The 17,339-nt window shown below is 63.3% G+C and overlaps 4 protein-coding genes across 4 annotated transcripts; 2 read left to right on the forward strand and 2 right to left on the reverse strand.

Moving 5' to 3' along the window:
* Nucleotides 1-78: 78 nt before the first annotated feature.
* On the reverse strand, nucleotides 79-2,007 carry EHS24_009194 (uncharacterized protein; the record flags this gene model as incomplete). The annotated part of the gene is made up of 4 exons (XM_028624487.1): nucleotides 79-1,284; nucleotides 1,415-1,441; nucleotides 1,493-1,556; nucleotides 1,715-2,007. The coding sequence occupies 4 exons, from the start codon at nucleotides 2,005-2,007 to the stop codon at nucleotides 79-81; spliced, it is 1,590 nt and encodes a 529-aa protein (XP_028475559.1).
* An 839-nt stretch (nucleotides 2,008-2,846) lies between these two features.
* On the forward strand, nucleotides 2,847-4,597 carry EHS24_009195 (uncharacterized protein; the record flags this gene model as incomplete). Its single annotated transcript, XM_028624488.1, has 4 exons — nucleotides 2,847-3,227; nucleotides 3,345-3,378; nucleotides 3,488-3,528; nucleotides 3,638-4,597. 4 exons carry the CDS (start codon nucleotides 2,847-2,849, stop codon nucleotides 4,595-4,597), a joined length of 1,416 nt encoding a protein of 471 aa, XP_028475560.1.
* A 1,157-nt stretch (nucleotides 4,598-5,754) lies between these two features.
* BEM1 (bud emergence protein 1) lies at nucleotides 5,755-8,685 on the reverse strand (the record flags this gene model as incomplete). The annotated part of the gene is made up of 5 exons (XM_028624489.1): nucleotides 5,755-7,618; nucleotides 7,687-7,791; nucleotides 7,857-8,000; nucleotides 8,112-8,238; nucleotides 8,310-8,685. 5 exons carry the CDS (start codon nucleotides 8,683-8,685, stop codon nucleotides 5,755-5,757), a joined length of 2,616 nt encoding a protein of 871 aa, XP_028475561.1.
* Nucleotides 8,686-13,844: 5,159 nt separating this feature from the next.
* Nucleotides 13,845-16,613, forward strand: EHS24_009197 (uncharacterized protein; the record flags this gene model as incomplete). Its single annotated transcript, XM_028624490.1, has 4 exons — nucleotides 13,845-15,932; nucleotides 15,994-16,126; nucleotides 16,382-16,461; nucleotides 16,548-16,613. The coding sequence occupies 4 exons, from the start codon at nucleotides 13,845-13,847 to the stop codon at nucleotides 16,611-16,613; spliced, it is 2,367 nt and encodes a 788-aa protein (XP_028475562.1).
* Between the last annotated feature and the right edge of the window lie 726 nt (nucleotides 16,614-17,339).

The following is a 17,339-nucleotide window of genomic DNA, read 5'->3' on the forward strand; positions in this document are numbered from 1 at the left end:
GGCAGGATACAATTGCATGCTCTCATCAAACTACACGAACGCGCGCCTCACCGTCTCCCCTCCGCCTTCCACTCCACCTCACGCCTCCGTCTTGGCCTCACCCTCGCCCTCGCCCTCGCCCTGGCCCTCGTCCGTCTCGGGAGTCGGATCCACCGCCATTGGCTCGTCGGGGACCTGGGCGGCCTCACTGACTTCTTCCACAGCAGGAGCCGGGACAGGAGAAGGAGCGACGGCAGCCTCGGGCTCAGCCGCAGTCTCAGTCGCCGGCTCGGCGGGGGGCGGTGCGGGGACCTCAGCAACAGTCTCCGTGGGAACCTCAGTAACGGGGTCCACGACGTCAACTGCCATCGCGTCAGATTCCGGCTGCGCGGACTCGGTGGGCTCAGCGGGCTCGGCGACGGTCGCAGGGACGGCCTCGGTGCTCTCGGGGACTACCTCGGTGGGCGACGGCTCGGCGGGGGAGGGCTCGGCGGGGGCAACGGGCTCAGCGGGGGCAGCAGGCTCGGCAGGCTCAGCGGGATCGACAGGCTCAGCGGGGGATGGAACAACGGGGGGCGGAGCAGCGGGAGAGGGGATGGCGGGGGACGCGGCGGCCTGAACGGGCTCTGGGGCCGGGGATGGGACGGCAGGCGCAGGTGCAGGCGAGGGCTCAGCTGCGGCGACGACTGGCGAGGGCTCAGCTGCAGGTGTAGTCTCGGCAGGAGGCTCAGCAGGCGCTTGGGCAGCCGCTTCAGGCTCAGGCTCGACGATTGCCGGGGTGCTGGGCTTGTCCTCCTCGACCTCAATCTCGGCGGCGGGGGCCGGCTCAGGCTCGACGATGGCGTCGACAGCGGCTGGGGCTGCGACAGGGGTAGGTTCGCTCTCGGGCTCCTCGACCTCCGCCTTGATGGGCATGTCTGCGTCCTCGGCCGGCGTCTCGATTACGGGAGCGCTCTCGGTCTCGACTGCGGGAGCGTTGTCGGTGTCAACCTCGATCTCGTTGTCAGCGGCCACAGGCTCGGCAACAGCTGGTGACTTTGGAGCTTCAGCTTCAGCCTCGGCCTCGACCTCCACGTCAATGTCCTCTGCAACCTTGTGCTCGGTCGTGTCTGCTACAGGCGTGTCGGCTGCAGGCGTGTCGACCGCTGGAGTGAGAGCAGTGATGCCGCGCAGCGCGGGGTGCGCGCCCGACGGCGTCGCGGCTGCAGTTGGGGGTTCGGTAGGCTCCGTCTCGTCGTTGGCTGACTCGTCGTCATCCATGTCCTCCATTTCTGAGTGCTCATCGTCAAAGGGGGTGGAGACAGTCTGGGGATGTCAGGTGTGGATTCAATGCGAAGGAAGGCGAGGAAGGTGATGGAGTTCGCCATCGTGGGCAGCTGAATCGGCCTCCATCTCCTCATCCTCATCCATTCTGCACGGCAGAGTCAACACTTACCTCATCAAGGCGCATCCACTTGCACACCTGTCATCATCAGCTCGAGCACACAGACGAAAGTGTGGGAGGAGGGCGTACCTTGTAGGTGCTTCCCTCGGGCAAGCCGGCGGGCGCGGCCCATCCTTTACGCCATTTCTTGACACTGGCAAGGTCAGTAACGGTGTCGAGAGACGGAAATCAGGGGACGGGGGTGTAGCGATGGGCGATGGAGTAAACGTGTGATGGTGGATGGCAATGGCCATGAGCGGGCACGCGCGCCAAAGCACGACGCGACGGATGCCCCCCTCGATGCAAACTCACGGGGCAAGCAGCTGACGCTGGAACGCCTCGCTGGCGGTGTTGGTTGTGAAGCGTCCTTGGATGCGGCGGACTCCTGTGGGGGATGTCAGTTGGGGTGCCGGGGGAGTGAGGATGCGCACCGTGCGACATGGTGAAGCGGCGGATACCAAAGGTGTCAACAGTGAAATCGGGTTCTTGTGGCCCAGATGGACCGGAAGCATTAACCACGCACTGCTCGCCCAGCCAGGGGAGGGCCCTCGCTGTGGTGGGACTGATATGACGCCAATGCACCAAATCCTTGCACCTGCAGACATGTTTATTTGATGTTGTTCACTACGCAGATGCAGAGGTCTCTTGTGAGCTGGCCACGTCTTGTGGATGAGAGGATACTGCATGCGGAGAGACTGGGAAACAGGCAGCGCCCCTTGCACCCCCCACCATACAGCCCGCTGCCACCCAGCAGTGAGGCAGCGAGGTGAGTGGCACTTGTCGACTCGTGGCACCCCGGCTTGACGCACGGCCACAACATCCACGATGCATGGAACACCAAGTGCAATGCAAACAGAAAAGAACAATGCATATGCATGTGGAACGTTGGGGGAGGAGACGCCGCATTGTGCGCGCTGAGCGAGCTGCAATGCCGTGTCATTCCACCCCCACCCCGCCATTTGTCTTTGTTTCCTGCCCCCATTTTGGGCAACCCACCAAGCCAGCCAACGCAAGCGGAACCTTTTTGTGCACGCATCCACCCACTGTGGCCGCCCCCTTCCCTCCGCCCGCCGCCAAACGCTTCCCTCCGTCGACGTCTTTCGTGCTGCCCACGCCGCCTTGCTCATCCTCCTCCTAGTCATCCATCTCCACTCCACCCCACACATCCCTCCCACCTCTCTCTCAACAACAACAACCTTTTGCAAGGACACCGCACGAGCAGCGATCAGCTCCCTCGTCAAACCGCCCAGCCCGTTCCCACCGGGCCAGGGCTGCTCGACTCCCGACTTTGTCCTGCCCCCTCCCTCCCCCCTTCTTCCCTCCACCTTCTCTCACAAACCACACACACCTCCGGGCACCATCCTTCCCGTGTGCACTCGCCACTCGACTCGCACCTCCCCCGCCTTCTCCCCCCCCCATCCTCCCGCGCCACTCGCTGCGCACCATGTCCGAGGCGTCCACCCGCGTGACGCCCAAGGGCGAGAGCCCTGCCGGCGCCGAGCCTCAGATCGACCCCGAGCTCGCAGACCTGCCTCCTCCCCCTCACCACTCCAACGGCGCGGCCGTGCCGCCCCCCTTGCCTCTTCGCGACACTCCGTACCCTCCCCGTGCCCCCGGAGAGACCATGGGCATCACCGAGTCCATTGCGACCGCGCCCAACCCACACACCACCGACTTCTCGCCCCTCCCCTTCACCACCGACGACAGCATCGATGTGCAGGCTCTCGACGCTGCCGCAGAGGGCGACCCGGGATCCCCCACCGCGCGTCTTCTCCGTGCCATCGCTCCCCCCAACGCTGCGCAGCCAAACCCGAACTGGGCACCTGTAAGTTTAGACCAAAACACGTTGGATGCTGCAACCGCCTCAAAAGTCATGTTCCGACTTGCGAGAGCAAAGGGCGCGCGCATCCGCCACTGGTGGCACTGCCGCTGACAGCCACAGCCCCCACCCAACGCCAGTGTCAACCTCTTTATCGGTACGTATTGCCATCGACCATCCATGCAACCGCCGCATGCAACACACCCAAAACACATGCATTCTCACCGGATGGATGCACACTTGTACTGTATGCTGACCAAGCACAGGTCGTGCTCTGCTGTCCAACGGCAACGACAACTGGCCTCTGGTGAGTCCCGCTCTCGTCCTTTCGGTTTTAGTGCCCCAAGCTGATCACGACAATCTTTCCCTATATGTTTGTGTTTTTTTCTTCTTCTTCTTTCTTTTCCTCTTTCCAGAAACCCAACGACATTGTCAACTGGATCCGTAAACACTACCCCGAGGAATGGGACGGCGACGAGGGCCGTTGCTCTGCGCACCGTGTCCGCACGTACCTCGCGCGTAAAGGTGCCGACATGTACTACGAAAAGCTCAACCAGGGCTGCATTGCCGGCTGGCGCATCCGCCAAAACCACCTGTGGCGATTCGAAAACGGCGGCTTCCAAGGCCGCGGCATGAAGCAGGAGGAGGCCATGGCGCAGCAGCAAAAGGAAAACGAGGCCATGGCGACGGCCGCGCACAAGGCCGCTGCGGCCGCGGCGCTCGCCCAGGGCCACCCAGGCATCAAGGTGTCCATGTCGAGTTCGGGCGCCGGCGACGGCCAGCCGGCCAGCAAGCGTCCGCGCAAGGCCAACGGCCAGGCCCGTCGCAAGAACGAAAAGAAGAAGGAGGACGAGTACGACTATGGCGCGTACGCGCAGCAGTCGTATGCGGCGCTTGAGGCCGCCGCCGCCGCTGCCGCCGCCGCGCCCGTCGAGCAGCCCGCCGCGTCGTCATCAAGCCTGCAGCTGGATCCCGCGTCGCTCAGTGTCGAAAACTCTGCGGCGGCCGCCCAGGCCGCTGCGGCCGTCGCGCAGGCTGCTGCGGGCCCCGCATCGGGCGACGGCGGCGATGCAGGCTCGGTCCCGCCCCCCGGAGCCGACGGCGAGCCCGCGGCCACCACCACGGCGACCGCGGACGCGGACGCAGACGACAACTCGCTCGACGTCAGCATGGTCCAGCAGGCCATGGCGGCCGCCACCGCCGCTGCGGCCGCGGGGCAGATGGACGAGCTCGAGATGGGCATGCAGCTCCCCATCGAAATGCAGATGCACTCGGGCACCCACGACGACGACGGGTATGCCGGCTACGACGGCGGCCAGTCGTACGGATACGCCGCCGACCAGACCCAGTACTCGGGATACCAGCAGACCCAGTAGACGAGCGCAAGAGAGAGGAAGAGAGAGAGAGAGAGGAGAAGGAGGGGGAGCGACGAGGGATTGCGCGGGACGCACATGTGCGAGTGCAGAGGAGGGAGGAGGGAGGAGGGGGTTCGATGGAGGGTGGGGGTAGGTACACATGCCTTTTTTTTTCGGGTACCGTAGAGCGCAGCAGAGGAGCCAAGCAAGCAAGCAAGCAGCTCATGTTAGATATCGGCGTACATGTCACCTGTAGGAGCACGCCAGCGGTAGCCGGCACGGAGCGCAGTGAGAGAGTGAGAGAGTGAGAGAGTGAGAGAGTGAGAGAGTGAGAGAGTGAGAGAGTGAGAGAGTGAGAGAGTGAGAGAGTGAGAGAGTGAGAGAGTGAGAGAGTGAGAGAGTGAGAGACTGAGAGACTGAGAGAGTGAGAGACAAGACAGTGAGAAGACGAGATCATAGCATGGTGATGGTGATGGTGCTCCCCCGTGTGGTAGTTGAATCACAAAGCCTGGTTCATGCCAGATTCCCGTCGTCGGCGTCACGACACCGGAACGCAGGTCGGTCAACGACGTGCCCCAGCGCTGCATGTCTCCGAGGTACACACTAGCGCCGCCGACTGAACTGTCCCACTAGATCCGAGACGTCGCACGAGGCGATCACACATTTCTGTCCTCAGGCCTGGCTCGTGGCTCGTGGCTCCTGACTCCCGGCTCCTGGCTCCTGGCCGTTCGTTGGTCTGGACCAGCCGGGCCGTGCACGGGCATAGGCAAAGCAGGACATACATGTTCTCTCTCTCTCTCTCGTCTCAGTACGATGGCACCCCACCTCCCCCCCCCCCCCCCCCCCCACACACCTCCCCGCACCCGCACGCGCCCGGCTCATCGCGCGCTGCCATGAAAACCCTAATGGAAAAAAAGGAAAGATCAAATCAAAAATAAAAAGAAGTCGTGGTGGTGGTGTGGTTGGTGGTGTGCGGGGGGGGCGAACGTTTGGCGATGGCGGGCGGGCGGGGGACGCGTCCCCTCGCGTCCTTGCTCTCCTCGTGTCTATGTCGTCGTCGTGGTGTCTAGCTGCTGAACTCTGTCTCTGTCTCTCTTGGTCGTCATCGTGTCGTCGTCGCCGCGAGTCCGCGCTCGCCCGCTCGCCCCAGCCCGCAGCCTGGCGGCTGCGCCACCTCTCTACTGCTCGGCATACAGCACGAGCTTGTCCTCCTGCGCCATCCACTCTGCGAGCCCCCTGTCGTCGTGGATCTGGCGACACGGCCCGCCGCCGCCCCCGCCGACGCGGTACTGCAGCACCGAGACGGCGGGGCCGAGGCGCGCGCGCACTTTATCCAGCAGCTCGGGGTACGATACTGCCGGGTGGACGCGGAGGGCGATGAGGTCGTCGGTCGCGCGGTCGTGGATCTTGATCTTGATGAACGCCGCGGCGGCAGCGGCAGACGACCCGCCGCCGGACCCGCCGCCGGACCCGCTCTGCGCGCCTTGGCCGTGGCTCGGAGCCTGGCGCGGCCCACCGCCAGGTACGGCGCCGGCGCCGGGCATGACCATGGGCGCAGCGGAGGGGAGGGCCGGGGACGGGGCGGTTGGTGCAGGCGGCGCCATGGCGACGTTGGGCAGCATCGGGGTCACGGCCGACATGTTCGGGTTGTGGTTGGCAAAGCTGGCGCCGGTGGCGGTGACGGGCGACGCGGACCACTGGGACTGGGGCGGGCCGTTGGACAACGGCCCGACGGTGGCCATCGAGCCGCCGGCGCTGGACGCGTTGCGCGTGTGGTTGGAATGGCTGGCGTGGTTGGCATGGTACACGTCCGAGGCCATGGGACCCAGGGCGCCGCGCGAGTCGGTGCGCGTGTGCGAGCTCGGCGTCGGCGTCGGCCCATAGTTCCAGTTGCTGGCACTGGCATTGTTGTTGTTGTTGTGCTGCGCACGCGTGGGCGGCACAGGGCCGGTGGGCAGCGGTGCGGGCTGCATGCTCGCCTCGGAGCCCGAGCGCGTGCCCAGACCCACATGGTGGATACCCGCGGCGGACGTCGACGACGACGGCGGGCCCGACTCAAACGACACGTCGCCCATGCGCTCCTCGAGCTCCTCGATGGCCTCGTTGCGGTTCGTCTCCTCGCAATAGTCGCCATACTTGGCCGCGAAAAAGGTGCGGATCAGGTCGTGCCGCATAATGTATGCTGCGGTCGGGCTCGTGTGCAGGTGCAGCAGGGCGCGCACATACAGGTCAAGCTCGTCGCGGCGGTACTCGGTCAACTCGTCGTCAATCTCCTCGTCGACCGGGCCGGGCATGTACGGCAGGATGCGCTGGGGCGGCGGGAGGTGCTCCTCGCCCGGGTTGGGCCGGCCGGCCTCGACAGGGAACGTTTCCAGCAACGTAATCTGAAAGTCGTAAAAGTCCTCGTATGTGCGGTACAGGATAAGGGTGTATGCCGGAGCGGTGCGCTCGTCGGGGACAAAGACGGCAGACAGGCGGAACCAGTAGTTGCCCGACTCGTTGTGGAACGACGGCACGGCAAGCTGCGTGAGCTCGCCAGGAGGGAGGAGGTTGTCGACATCGGGGTGATAGCCAACAGGTGGGCCCGTGGCTTGCGATCCAGCACGCGATGGTTGCCGGGCGCCGCCGGCGTTGGCGCTCGATGGCGACCCCGACCGCGTGGTGCCGGCCGTCCGTTGCGAGCCATGCGACGGATTGGATCCGTGCTGCTGGTGGGCCTGGCGACTCTGCTGCTGCAGCTGGCCAGCAAGCACTGGCTGCTGCGCGGCGCCGCCCTGCTGCTGCTGCTGCTGATGAGCGTTCTGCTGCGCCTGGGCAGCAAACGGCGAATTTGTCACCCGCTGCTCGGGGGCAATGTCCAGACGGCCCAGAGGGATTGCAGCGGCCTTGTAGTCTGCTGTCGCCTTCTTCCACTCTTCCACTTGCGGGATGGTCGAGGGGAAGACCTCGACAGCCTTGCCCGTCACGGGGTCTCGGATCTCGACAAACGCCACGGGGATCAGTCCTGGGCCGCCGAGACGTCCGATAGGCTTGGCCACAAACCTGTAGACGTGTTAGCGAGGCTTGCCCTGGGTCGGTCGGGTTTGTCGACGACGACGACGATAACGTACCACTCGTGGTTGCTCTGCGCAATAACGACAATGGGCTCGCCGGCGCGTGCCTCGAGCTCGTCGGGGCGCTCGGCGTGGAAGTCATACTGGACTATGGCGTACAGCCTAAAGAGACGGTGTCAGACACGAACACGACGACGACGACGCCAGAAGCGTTTAGGGAAACGTACGGCTGGTGCTTCTTGCCGTGGAGGCCAGGGATGTGGTGGGCATTCTGGGGCGACAGCGGCTGCACCATCATCTGTGCGGTGGGGGATATCTGTCCTCCACTCTGGCTCAAGGTGATGCTCGCGCTCTGGGATGGTGTCCGCGCACTAAAAGGAGAGTGGGGGGGATGGTCAGTATATATATACCACGGTACACGCGGAGGGTCGGTCGGGGTCGGTCGGCTGGGTGGGGGGGAGGACACGGGGGTCCAAGCTCACTGTTGCTGCTGGGTAGCCGAGGGCGGCGTCTGCGGCGGCGGCGCCCCCGCAGACACTTGGCGACCACCCTTGACAAACTCTTCAAAGTCATCCTTGGGAACCAGACCGCGCGAGCCCGTAAGAGGGTCTGAGCGGGCGTCAGCGTCATGTCCAGGTGCGCGCTCGCCATCGTCGCGAGATGACCAAACCAGTACGTACTCAATGCCTCAAACCATCCGTCGCGTTCGCCGGTCACATACCAAAAGTCGCCCTGCTTGTAGCTCAGTTCCTGGGGGTTGGTGCTGCGGTGGTTGCGGAGCGCCTTGATGACCTTCTTTGGCGGTGCAACCTTCTCGCTCGGGCGCGCCAGGGGGTTGGTATAAGGCATCGTCGGGTCGCTCACTCCAGCAGCGCCGGCGGGAAAGCCAGCGCCTTGGGGAGACGTCACAGCAGCCATGGACATGGCGTTGCCCTGCGAGTTGGAGTACGCGTGGTGAGGCGCGCCGCTCGAACTCCCACTGCCGTGACCGTGGCCGTGGCCGTTCTGGCCGTTCTGGCCGTGAGAATTGTTCAGCGACCGGCGGAGCGACTTCATGCGGCCGCGTGGGGGGCCGGGTGTTGGCCGAGTTTGCCGGCAGGCAGAGAGCGGACGGCGAGAAGGGGAGTTGAGAAGCAGGCGGCGGCGATGGTGATGGCGCGCGCCGAGGGGATAGTAAAGGTCAAGAGGGTACACGCGGTGGTGAACGCGCTACAGGCGACGAACGGAGACGGAGTCGTGGGAGCACCGAGGATGCACCGAGGATGCAAAGGACGAGACGCGGGCTGCTGTGGACTGTGCGCCGGCGGCGTCGGCGTCGCTGTGTGTGTGTGTGTGCTCTCAGCACGCGATGGAGTAGTTGTATATGACCAGGCGCTAACACTGCACGCCCTTAGATGGATATGTTGGGGTTACCCGGTTGTGTGGGTGTGTCGGGCGGGGCAAGGGTGTGGATATGATGATCCGGGAGAGACCTGAGCCGAGTTGCGCGAGTTGGGACGAATGGACGAAAAATGGGCCCGAGAGACGAGGGAGGGGATATCGCAAGAGTGTTCGGTCAAGTGCGCTGCGGCGCGCGTCGTTGGAAATGCGTGTGCACGGGGGGTCGGGTGGGAGGGGGGAGGATAGCTGTGAGGGGATGGAGGATGGGTGATGATGGATGGACGATGATGGATGGATGGATGGATGTGGATGTGGGATGTGGCCTGTGGATGGTGTGGGAGTGGGGAAGGAAGGAAAGGGGACCGAGGGAGAGAGGAACGGCGGCGGCGGCGGCGGCGGCGGCGGCGGAGGGAGGAATGAAATGAAAAAAAGGACAAGCAAATGCACAAACCCGCCCACCCACATCTCTCTTCTCTCCATTACACAAGGCACGTCCCATCACCACAGCAAAGCAAAGCACTCTCGCTGCACACTCCCGCATTGCTTCTGCCTATATGCTTCTTGTCGACACAGCATGCCTTCTGTATCCTCATGACACGATTGTGCCGGTTTAATACATGACACGGACCCCTGGGTATACAATAAGACATCAAGTCCCATCAGTGGCAAATAGAACCCACACGGCCCACACTCTGGTACTCTGGTATCACATTCGCGACTGATTACATGGTCCTGCACACACTTCCGCCCCTCTGGAGCTGGTTGACACGCTCCCGAGGCATGTGGAACACGGCCCACGGCAGCGCATACCGCGTGCGCTCTCTCCTCAGCCGCCGGGGTCATGTTGTGTTGATGGGTGGTTGTCTTGGATATTCTGTTTTGGGCGTCCACACCGCATGGCTCTCCGCAGCACACTTACACTCTCTGCCTCACCTCTCTGCGCCAGTCTCAGAGCCTTCCGACGCACACGGGTAAGACAGAGAGCGTGCACACAAACGACACCCACCCACGTACACATGTATGGCTGCAGAACCGTTGTGTGCACCCCCTTTGTTCTGCTTCCAATGCATCCCCTTGCTCCGCTTCCATCGGGAACCAGTGTGTGCCAAAGTAGTGTGCCGTGCAGTGCCGTGCGCAAGTCTCTCTCGTCGCTACCCTTTTCCGAGCGTCCGGGTCCCCCTCTCGTCCTGTTCTCGCGTGCGTGCGTTCACCCCAGGCCCCCATAGCCCACCCTCCGCCACCTCCGCCGCAGCCATGACTCTCTGCACCATTGTCGTGCGTTGTTGGGGCCCTGCAGTCCTAAGTACACTGCCCACACTCTGGGTCGGTCTGCGTGCACAGCCACAGGTTTCTTTCGCGGCCGCCACAGAGATCCAACACGTACCAACACCAGATGACACACCCAGAGCATTGCCGTCTTCCTTCTCAAGCCCCTTGTGAACCCCACCCCCACCCCCCACCCCGGCCGGCTACATTCACGATCCAGTAACAGCACCAGCGCGTGCACACGAGGGGTCCTCGACGCTCTCTCAGCTTTCAGCCAGCACACGCCCATGCTGCACGCTGCACGCCACCCTGGTCGCGTGGGTGGCATTGGGTGGCGTGGCGTAAGGCCTGGGGCTCTCCCAAGCTCCCATCGATCCCATCCACGGCAACCTCGTGGCGTCCGCTGTTTGTGTTGTATGCTTCGGCACTCCTGAGATCCCATCATATGTTAAGCAAGGTCAAAAGTCAGGGGAAGCGAGACACCACTGCTCACAGCAGAGGCAAAGCCAGGGGGGGGGGGGCGAGAGGGTCCAGAAAAGGGCTCAAAGAGGCAACGAAGCCCTTTGCTTTCAACATTGCACGGCATGTAGGCGTAAAGGCGTGTAGGTTGGTGTTGGGGGGATCGGGGGGTTCGTGTAAACGATGAGAGAGCTGTCACGACGTGCACGACCGCCACAAGCGACAATAACGAGCATGCCCAAGATGACCTGGAGCACGTAGACGACCACCGTCAATGCCATGTTCTACGTCCACAATTACGGGGGACGTGTATACCTCGGTATCCTCGGCCCATACTTTGGCCTACGGCACTTGGCGTCTTTCGGTCTCGGGCCCATCGGACGCCGTCGTCGCCGCAGCCGTGGTGCACGGGCAGCCAAGGCAGCCAAGACGACGGACGGATGTGAAGGCACCAGCGCAGCCGTAGCGCTGCGCGCACTGCAGGCCGTAGTGTTTTCTATATTCTGGGGTTCTGGCCGTTTCTGGCCGTTGCCGTTCTGGCGGTTCTGGAAACATGAGCTCAACGCACATTAAGGTCTGGCCTGAACCTGAACGCTCAAGCCTGTGCGTGCGTGCGTGGACGCTGCGCGCTGGGCGGGCTATGGACCGGCGGACACAGCCGACGGACCGCGGAGAGGGAGGGGATCGAGGGGAGAGGGAGGGCAACGTGGTGCGCGTGGTTGGGTGCGGGGGTGGACCGAAAGTGAGGTCCCCCCCCCCCCCCCCCCCCTCTCGCCGGTCCGCGGTCCCGCCCCGACAACAGAGGCACAGCCGGGAGAGGGTTATTGACGAGGACGAGGAAAGGGTGAGGGCCGAGAACGAAGAGTGTCGTGTCTAGTGTGACCTGAGTCGGAAATGGATGTCGGATGTCCGTGGTCGGGACTGGATGTGTTGAAACTGACAACAGCAACAGCACTTAGACGACATGCCAAGGCCAGCCTGCCTCAACCCAATCTCGTCATTTTGCAGATCCTGGCAACATACACACTATGCTGTAGCTTTTTCCAAGAGCCAAAAAGTCTGGACGCTCAGTCCAGTCCAGTCGAGGCGGGAGTGCGCGTCCCCCGCAGAGAGCCTGTGCAGCAAAGGGCTGAAGGGTCTTTGTTACGTGGTCGGCCCATCTAGACGACACGGCTCATTCTCCACTTGGCCACTTGCCGCAGCCCGCAGCCCGCAGGGGCCTGGATTGTGGACGGCCGTCACCCAGAACGAGGGCAACGGGGTGGACATGGATGGACGGTGCGGTCAGTACCCCCCCAGCTGCTCGCCGTTGTGGCGTGGATCGTGGACGGCACCCGGCATATCACAGCGTACAGCAAGGGCATGCGCAAGAAGAAGGCACACGCATTCCCTTACGAGCCTTTGCCAAAGGGTTTCTCCACCACACTGTACTGGAAGAAGTTACCCTTACCGCGCGCGCTCGTGGTCGATAAACTGGACATCATGTGGGTGGCGGCGACGAGCCAGTCCCCCGGAACGCTGCCAGGCGCCAGGGCCAGCCGTGGCGATGGTGGACCCCAGAAGCGCCATGTCAGTGCGCGTCACAAGAGGTACCGCCGTGTCGTCGCCACATGCACATCCTTGGCAAGCACATTGCCACTCGTGAGTGCTTGTTGTGCGTGTCTTGTGGTCGAGCGCCAGGGGCAAAGGCAGAGGCGGAGGTCATGGGCCATGGCCAAGGCCATGGCCACTCACGCGACCGGCGACTTGTAACGGGCGATACGGTGTGGGGGGACAACCAGCTGCCAGCCAGCTGCCAACAGGACGCGGGACTTACGGCATGGCAACGGCATTCCCGTGATCATTGAACGGATAGACGGCCTGGTAACGAGGTGGTTAACCGCAGTGATGGAGGTTTGAGCCAAATTGCCACCTGTGCACCTGTGCTTGGCACGGGGTCTTGGTCATGGTCGGCCGCGGCAGCTACACTGTACAGTGCCCCGGTCGGAAAAGGTTTCCAACCTTGTCGCCATGTGCGGCCGGCCAGATGGCCAGATGAATCAAACGCAGCATGTGGGACAAGATTGGAAAGAGGCTCTTTGCTTTCAAGTGAAACGCAGGGGAGCAAGCCCGGTCTCACCACGTACACGCGACGTGAAGTCAAATTGCAGCAAAACGCATCATTGCCGAGACTGGATGTGTGTCGGAAGAACAGCACGCACGCAACTCAAGGCCCCGGTGACGAAGGGGGTGACATACGCTTGCTTTGTTTTTTTTTTTTTTCGTTCGGCTGGGAGAGAGGGAGAGACAGGCCCGACGGCAGGCCCGGTATGTGCAGGTGGTGCGCCGAGTGCTGGAGTTCAGCAACACGTCGTAAAGCGGTCGGTCAGAGGCAGGCGAGAGCCGAGACGCGGCATGCGCCAGGTGGTGCTTGGCCGATGGAGAGTGTGGAGTCGAGAGAGTGGCCGTGTTGGCTGCCCGTCGGACACTGCCCCGCCCGAAACGGGTTTCTTTGGTGTCGAAGCACATTCTTACATGGCTCGTCTCTCCATCCCTCGTCTCTATCTGTGTCTCTGTTCATCGCCACTGGGTTGTCTCTGCACCAAAAGCAAACCGGACAAACAAACAACACACCACCCAAACCAAACACGCCATTTTGCCGTGTGGGGTTAGCGTCGTCGCCACCGGCCAGCAGCGCATTCAGAACAAGGGCTCCATCCTCCTCCCTGCGCTCTCTGCGCGTTTTTACACCGCATAGGGAGAGGGCCGAGATCCCCCCAAATCCATCCCCCGTTTCTGGGCCTTTTGACGCCACCCAGCGGCCGCGCGCTTGCTGTAAGCAGCAATAAACCCACCCCACCCAGGCCACCCACCGTGCGCGTATACACAAATCAATCTTTTTGGCAGCGCCCTTCACCATCCTCCCATCACACACACACAGCAACAACAACAGCACACCCAACACAACCAACAGACACTCCCGGGCGACGCGTCTGCATACACAGCACAGCAAACAGAACGTGCTTCGTTGCCCCCTCCCCGCCACCCACTTTCCCCCCCACGCCCAACACTACCCCGCCCTGCCTCACGCCCCTTTTGCGATCACCGCGCCGCCCACCGCCGCCGCCGCCATGGCTGTTCCAGCACAGGTGGCATTCCTGACTCCGACAGCTGCGGCCATCACTGTCGCCGACGTCTATGCGTCGCCGGGACCACGGTCACCGCTCGACCAGCTGGGTCTCGTCGTCCGCCGCGACTCGGCACCGCAGGCCATCGCCGCGGGTTCAGCAGACACCGTGGTCAACAGCAAACCCGTGCCGACCCTCGACCTGAACCTGTTCCGCTCACCGAGCATCTACTCTGTCGAGAGCAGTCTCGACTCGATCAGCATTTCGTCAGAGGACACGACGTACCAGGACTGTCTGTACGACGAGCCTCACCCGGGCTTTGTCTCCGAGCCCGAGCACGACGACAGCGACACCTCGGACGACGTCGCGGCTCTGGCACGCGGTAGTGGGAAGAGCTCACCGGCGACCCCTCGAGCCAACCGCACCCTCACTGGCGACCATGTCGGTGGCTCACCCACCACCCGTTCCGGGACCGTCACTCCAACGACTGCCGTCCCACTCACTGCCAAGCCCAACGCCGGCGGCAACGGCCACCCTTACCCATCACTCGAACCGCTGTCCAACGCGCCCGGGTCGATCAAGAGCGCCATCGACGATGGACCGTTCAAGCTGCGTCCTGTCCCCGGCCGCTCGGCGCGTAGCCTCGACCCCGAGCTCGTGGCTCCGCAGGTGCCGTTCACCGTGACACGCTCGTCGTCAGAACCCGTTAGCCCCATCGACGTTCCCCTCCCGCTGGCGCAGCAGGTGGCCATGCCCTCCCACCCGCAGACGACCACTGTGCCCGACACGGCCAGTATGCACGGCGAGCAAGGGATCGACTGGGGAGAGGACGAGAACGCGTTCGAGTGGCTCGACGCCTCCGCCGACGCGCCAGAGGCCACCAACGGTGCAACCCGTCGCCGTCTGGTTGTTGGTGGTGCTAGTCCGAAACGGCGTCTGTCGCGGTTAACCGGTCTCCGGAACGCCATCACCATGCCGACGCTGGGTGTCGGCAGCAGCTCGAGCACCGGCACAAGCCCGTCATCCACCTCCCCATTGACGACGCCAGCGAGCGCGGCCACCAGTGCGAGCGTGTCACCCATTGCACCCCCTGGGGCCAGCAGCGGCAGCAGCGATTCACACAACCGGCTGCCCTCGCCAGAATGCGGACCAGCAACCGAGGAGCGGCCGCGCACCAAAAAGAAGCGTCCTATCGTTATCCCCCGGCGAGCCGCACCGCCTCCTCCACCTGGCGCATCCCCATTCCCTGTCATGCTTGATGGTGGTGGTCGTCTGCCACGGTCCACACGCACACCTCCGCTCGACACACACTCGGACGCGTCCTCTCCCTCGCCGCGAACAGCGACACCCCCGACGGAGCTTCCGCCGGTTGTTGTGATTGGGGCAACACCGCCTCGGCTGCCACCAGGAGCCAAGGTGGTCCCGCTACACAACAAGACGTCGTCACGCTCCTTGCTGCGCTCCGAGTCACACGAGTCGGGCGTCATCGTCCAGCAGTCGGCAGCTCCTTGCTCGTCGTTTGAAGTGATCCATGGCGAGCGCGTCACGCAGCCACAGACCCTCCCGCGCGGGCGCTACGCAAAGATGCCTCTGCGGGAAATCGACGTCCCGTCCGCCGGCCGCATCCGCGCCATGGATGCCGTCACTCCGCCACCGCCGCGCCGAGGGAGTGACGACCAGAACACAAACGTGACGGGCAGCAGCGGCAGCCTGCACAACGTCCACCACCACCACACCAAGCGCCGCGGCAGCGAGCCCCGCACCCCGTCATCAATGTCTCCAGCCAGCACCCCGCTCACCACGCACCGCAGGTCGCCCGAGGACCTCGTGTCCGCCGGCCTCGCGCGCCGCGACGCCGGCGACCTCCCCAAGGCCGCCTGGTGCTTTATGAAGGCTGCAGAGGCCGGCTCGCCCGTCGGCCAGATGTACTATGGCCTCGCGCTGCGCCTCGGCGCCGGGATCCACCGCGACGAGCGCCGCGGGTTCAACGAGCTCGTGCATGCGTGCGACCGCATGCTGGCTGCCGGCGCGCTCGACCTGCGCGCCGCCGCAGGCACCGTCCTCACCCCGGCCCAGCTCAAGTCCATGTCGGTGGGTTACAACCACACGACGCCAACCACCACCCAGAACGCCAGCTAACATGTCCTCACAGCCCGACCTTTCTGTTGGCCTCTTTGAAGTCGCCAACTGCTACCTCGAGGCCGCGGGCGTCAAGCGCAACCCGGACATGGCGCTCGAATACCTCCGCATGGCCGGCAGCCTCAACGACCTGGCTGCGCAGGAACGTGAGTTGCATTGACTAGAATCAGCGTCGTGTGGAGTCGCCTCTGTCGGCGGTCGGCGGATGCGACGCGTCCGTCGTCACGAACGACCAACGCCACTACGTCACTGTTGTCACGGTGTCACTGGGCGCCAAACATCCTTCGGGGTCTGGCTGGACCTGGACCTGGACCTGGGCACAGCGTACGGCGGGCTGTTCGGACCTTGTTTTTTCTTTTCTTTTCTTTTCTTTTGCTGGTTTTGCTGACGTTTGGCCACAGAGCTCGGCTACGTGCTTTCCAAGGGCGTCTCGGGCGTGAAAAAGGACATGAGGGAGGCGGCCAAGTGGTACCGCATTGCAGTGAGTCGAGGTTGGAGTGCGAAGCGAGACGCGAGACGCGAGACGCGAGACACGTGACACAGTCGGCTGACCACTGCGTTCGCCAGATTGTAGGCGGATCCAACACGCCCGGCCTCGCATGGGTCTGGAAGGACAAGTACAACGAGGACTAGGACCCTCGTAGGCGCGTAACTCGCGCTAGCATCGGAAAGAGACAACAAACAAACAAACCAAACAAACCGATAACACAAACCACAACCCACACATCAACACTTTCCGCACGGACGCTGGCTATTTGGCCCCCTGTTTTTCTTTTCTCTTCGTTTTCTTCGTTTTGTGTTTCTCTCTTCCCACATGTTGTAGCACTATATCAAACCCCGCGCTCAAGGAGGACGGCGGGCGGCCCATTAGAAAGAATCTCCTTCCCGGACACTGTTTTGTCGTAGATGTTGACGAGGCGGCGACGCGAGGTGCTTTATGCAGACCTAACGCAAAGTGACACGCGCATGGTAGCATGACGAGGGTTGGGACATATGATACCCGACAATGGCCCGCCAGATTCCCATGCCATGTACGGCGCGACGTATGGTGAACTGTCGATCTGCTCCGCCGTGCGGCGCGTGCGGTACGCGTCAGCTGCCATGTTCATGTTAGCGCGGCGCGTAACGCCATAACGCTGGCGAGACGGACATGCCAATCCAACTCGCGCCACATGTCGATAACCCCGCCCCACCCACGCCGGGATTATCGCCCGTCACCTCTCGACTGCCTCCCCCTTGCTCCAGGTTCTCATTTTGCCACCGGTGCACGCGACGGGAGCAAAAGTCCGCATGGCCCGCGCCCTGCCAGGCGCCCAGTTCCTCCTGGCAAAGACGAATGCAAAGCCCAAGTGCGTTGAA

The sequence above is a fragment of the Apiotrichum porosum genome, assembly GCF_003942205.1.
Source record: "Apiotrichum porosum strain DSM 27194 chromosome Unknown scaffold_8, whole genome shotgun sequence".
NCBI classification, from domain to species: Eukaryota; Fungi; Basidiomycota; class Tremellomycetes; order Trichosporonales; family Trichosporonaceae; genus Apiotrichum; species Apiotrichum porosum.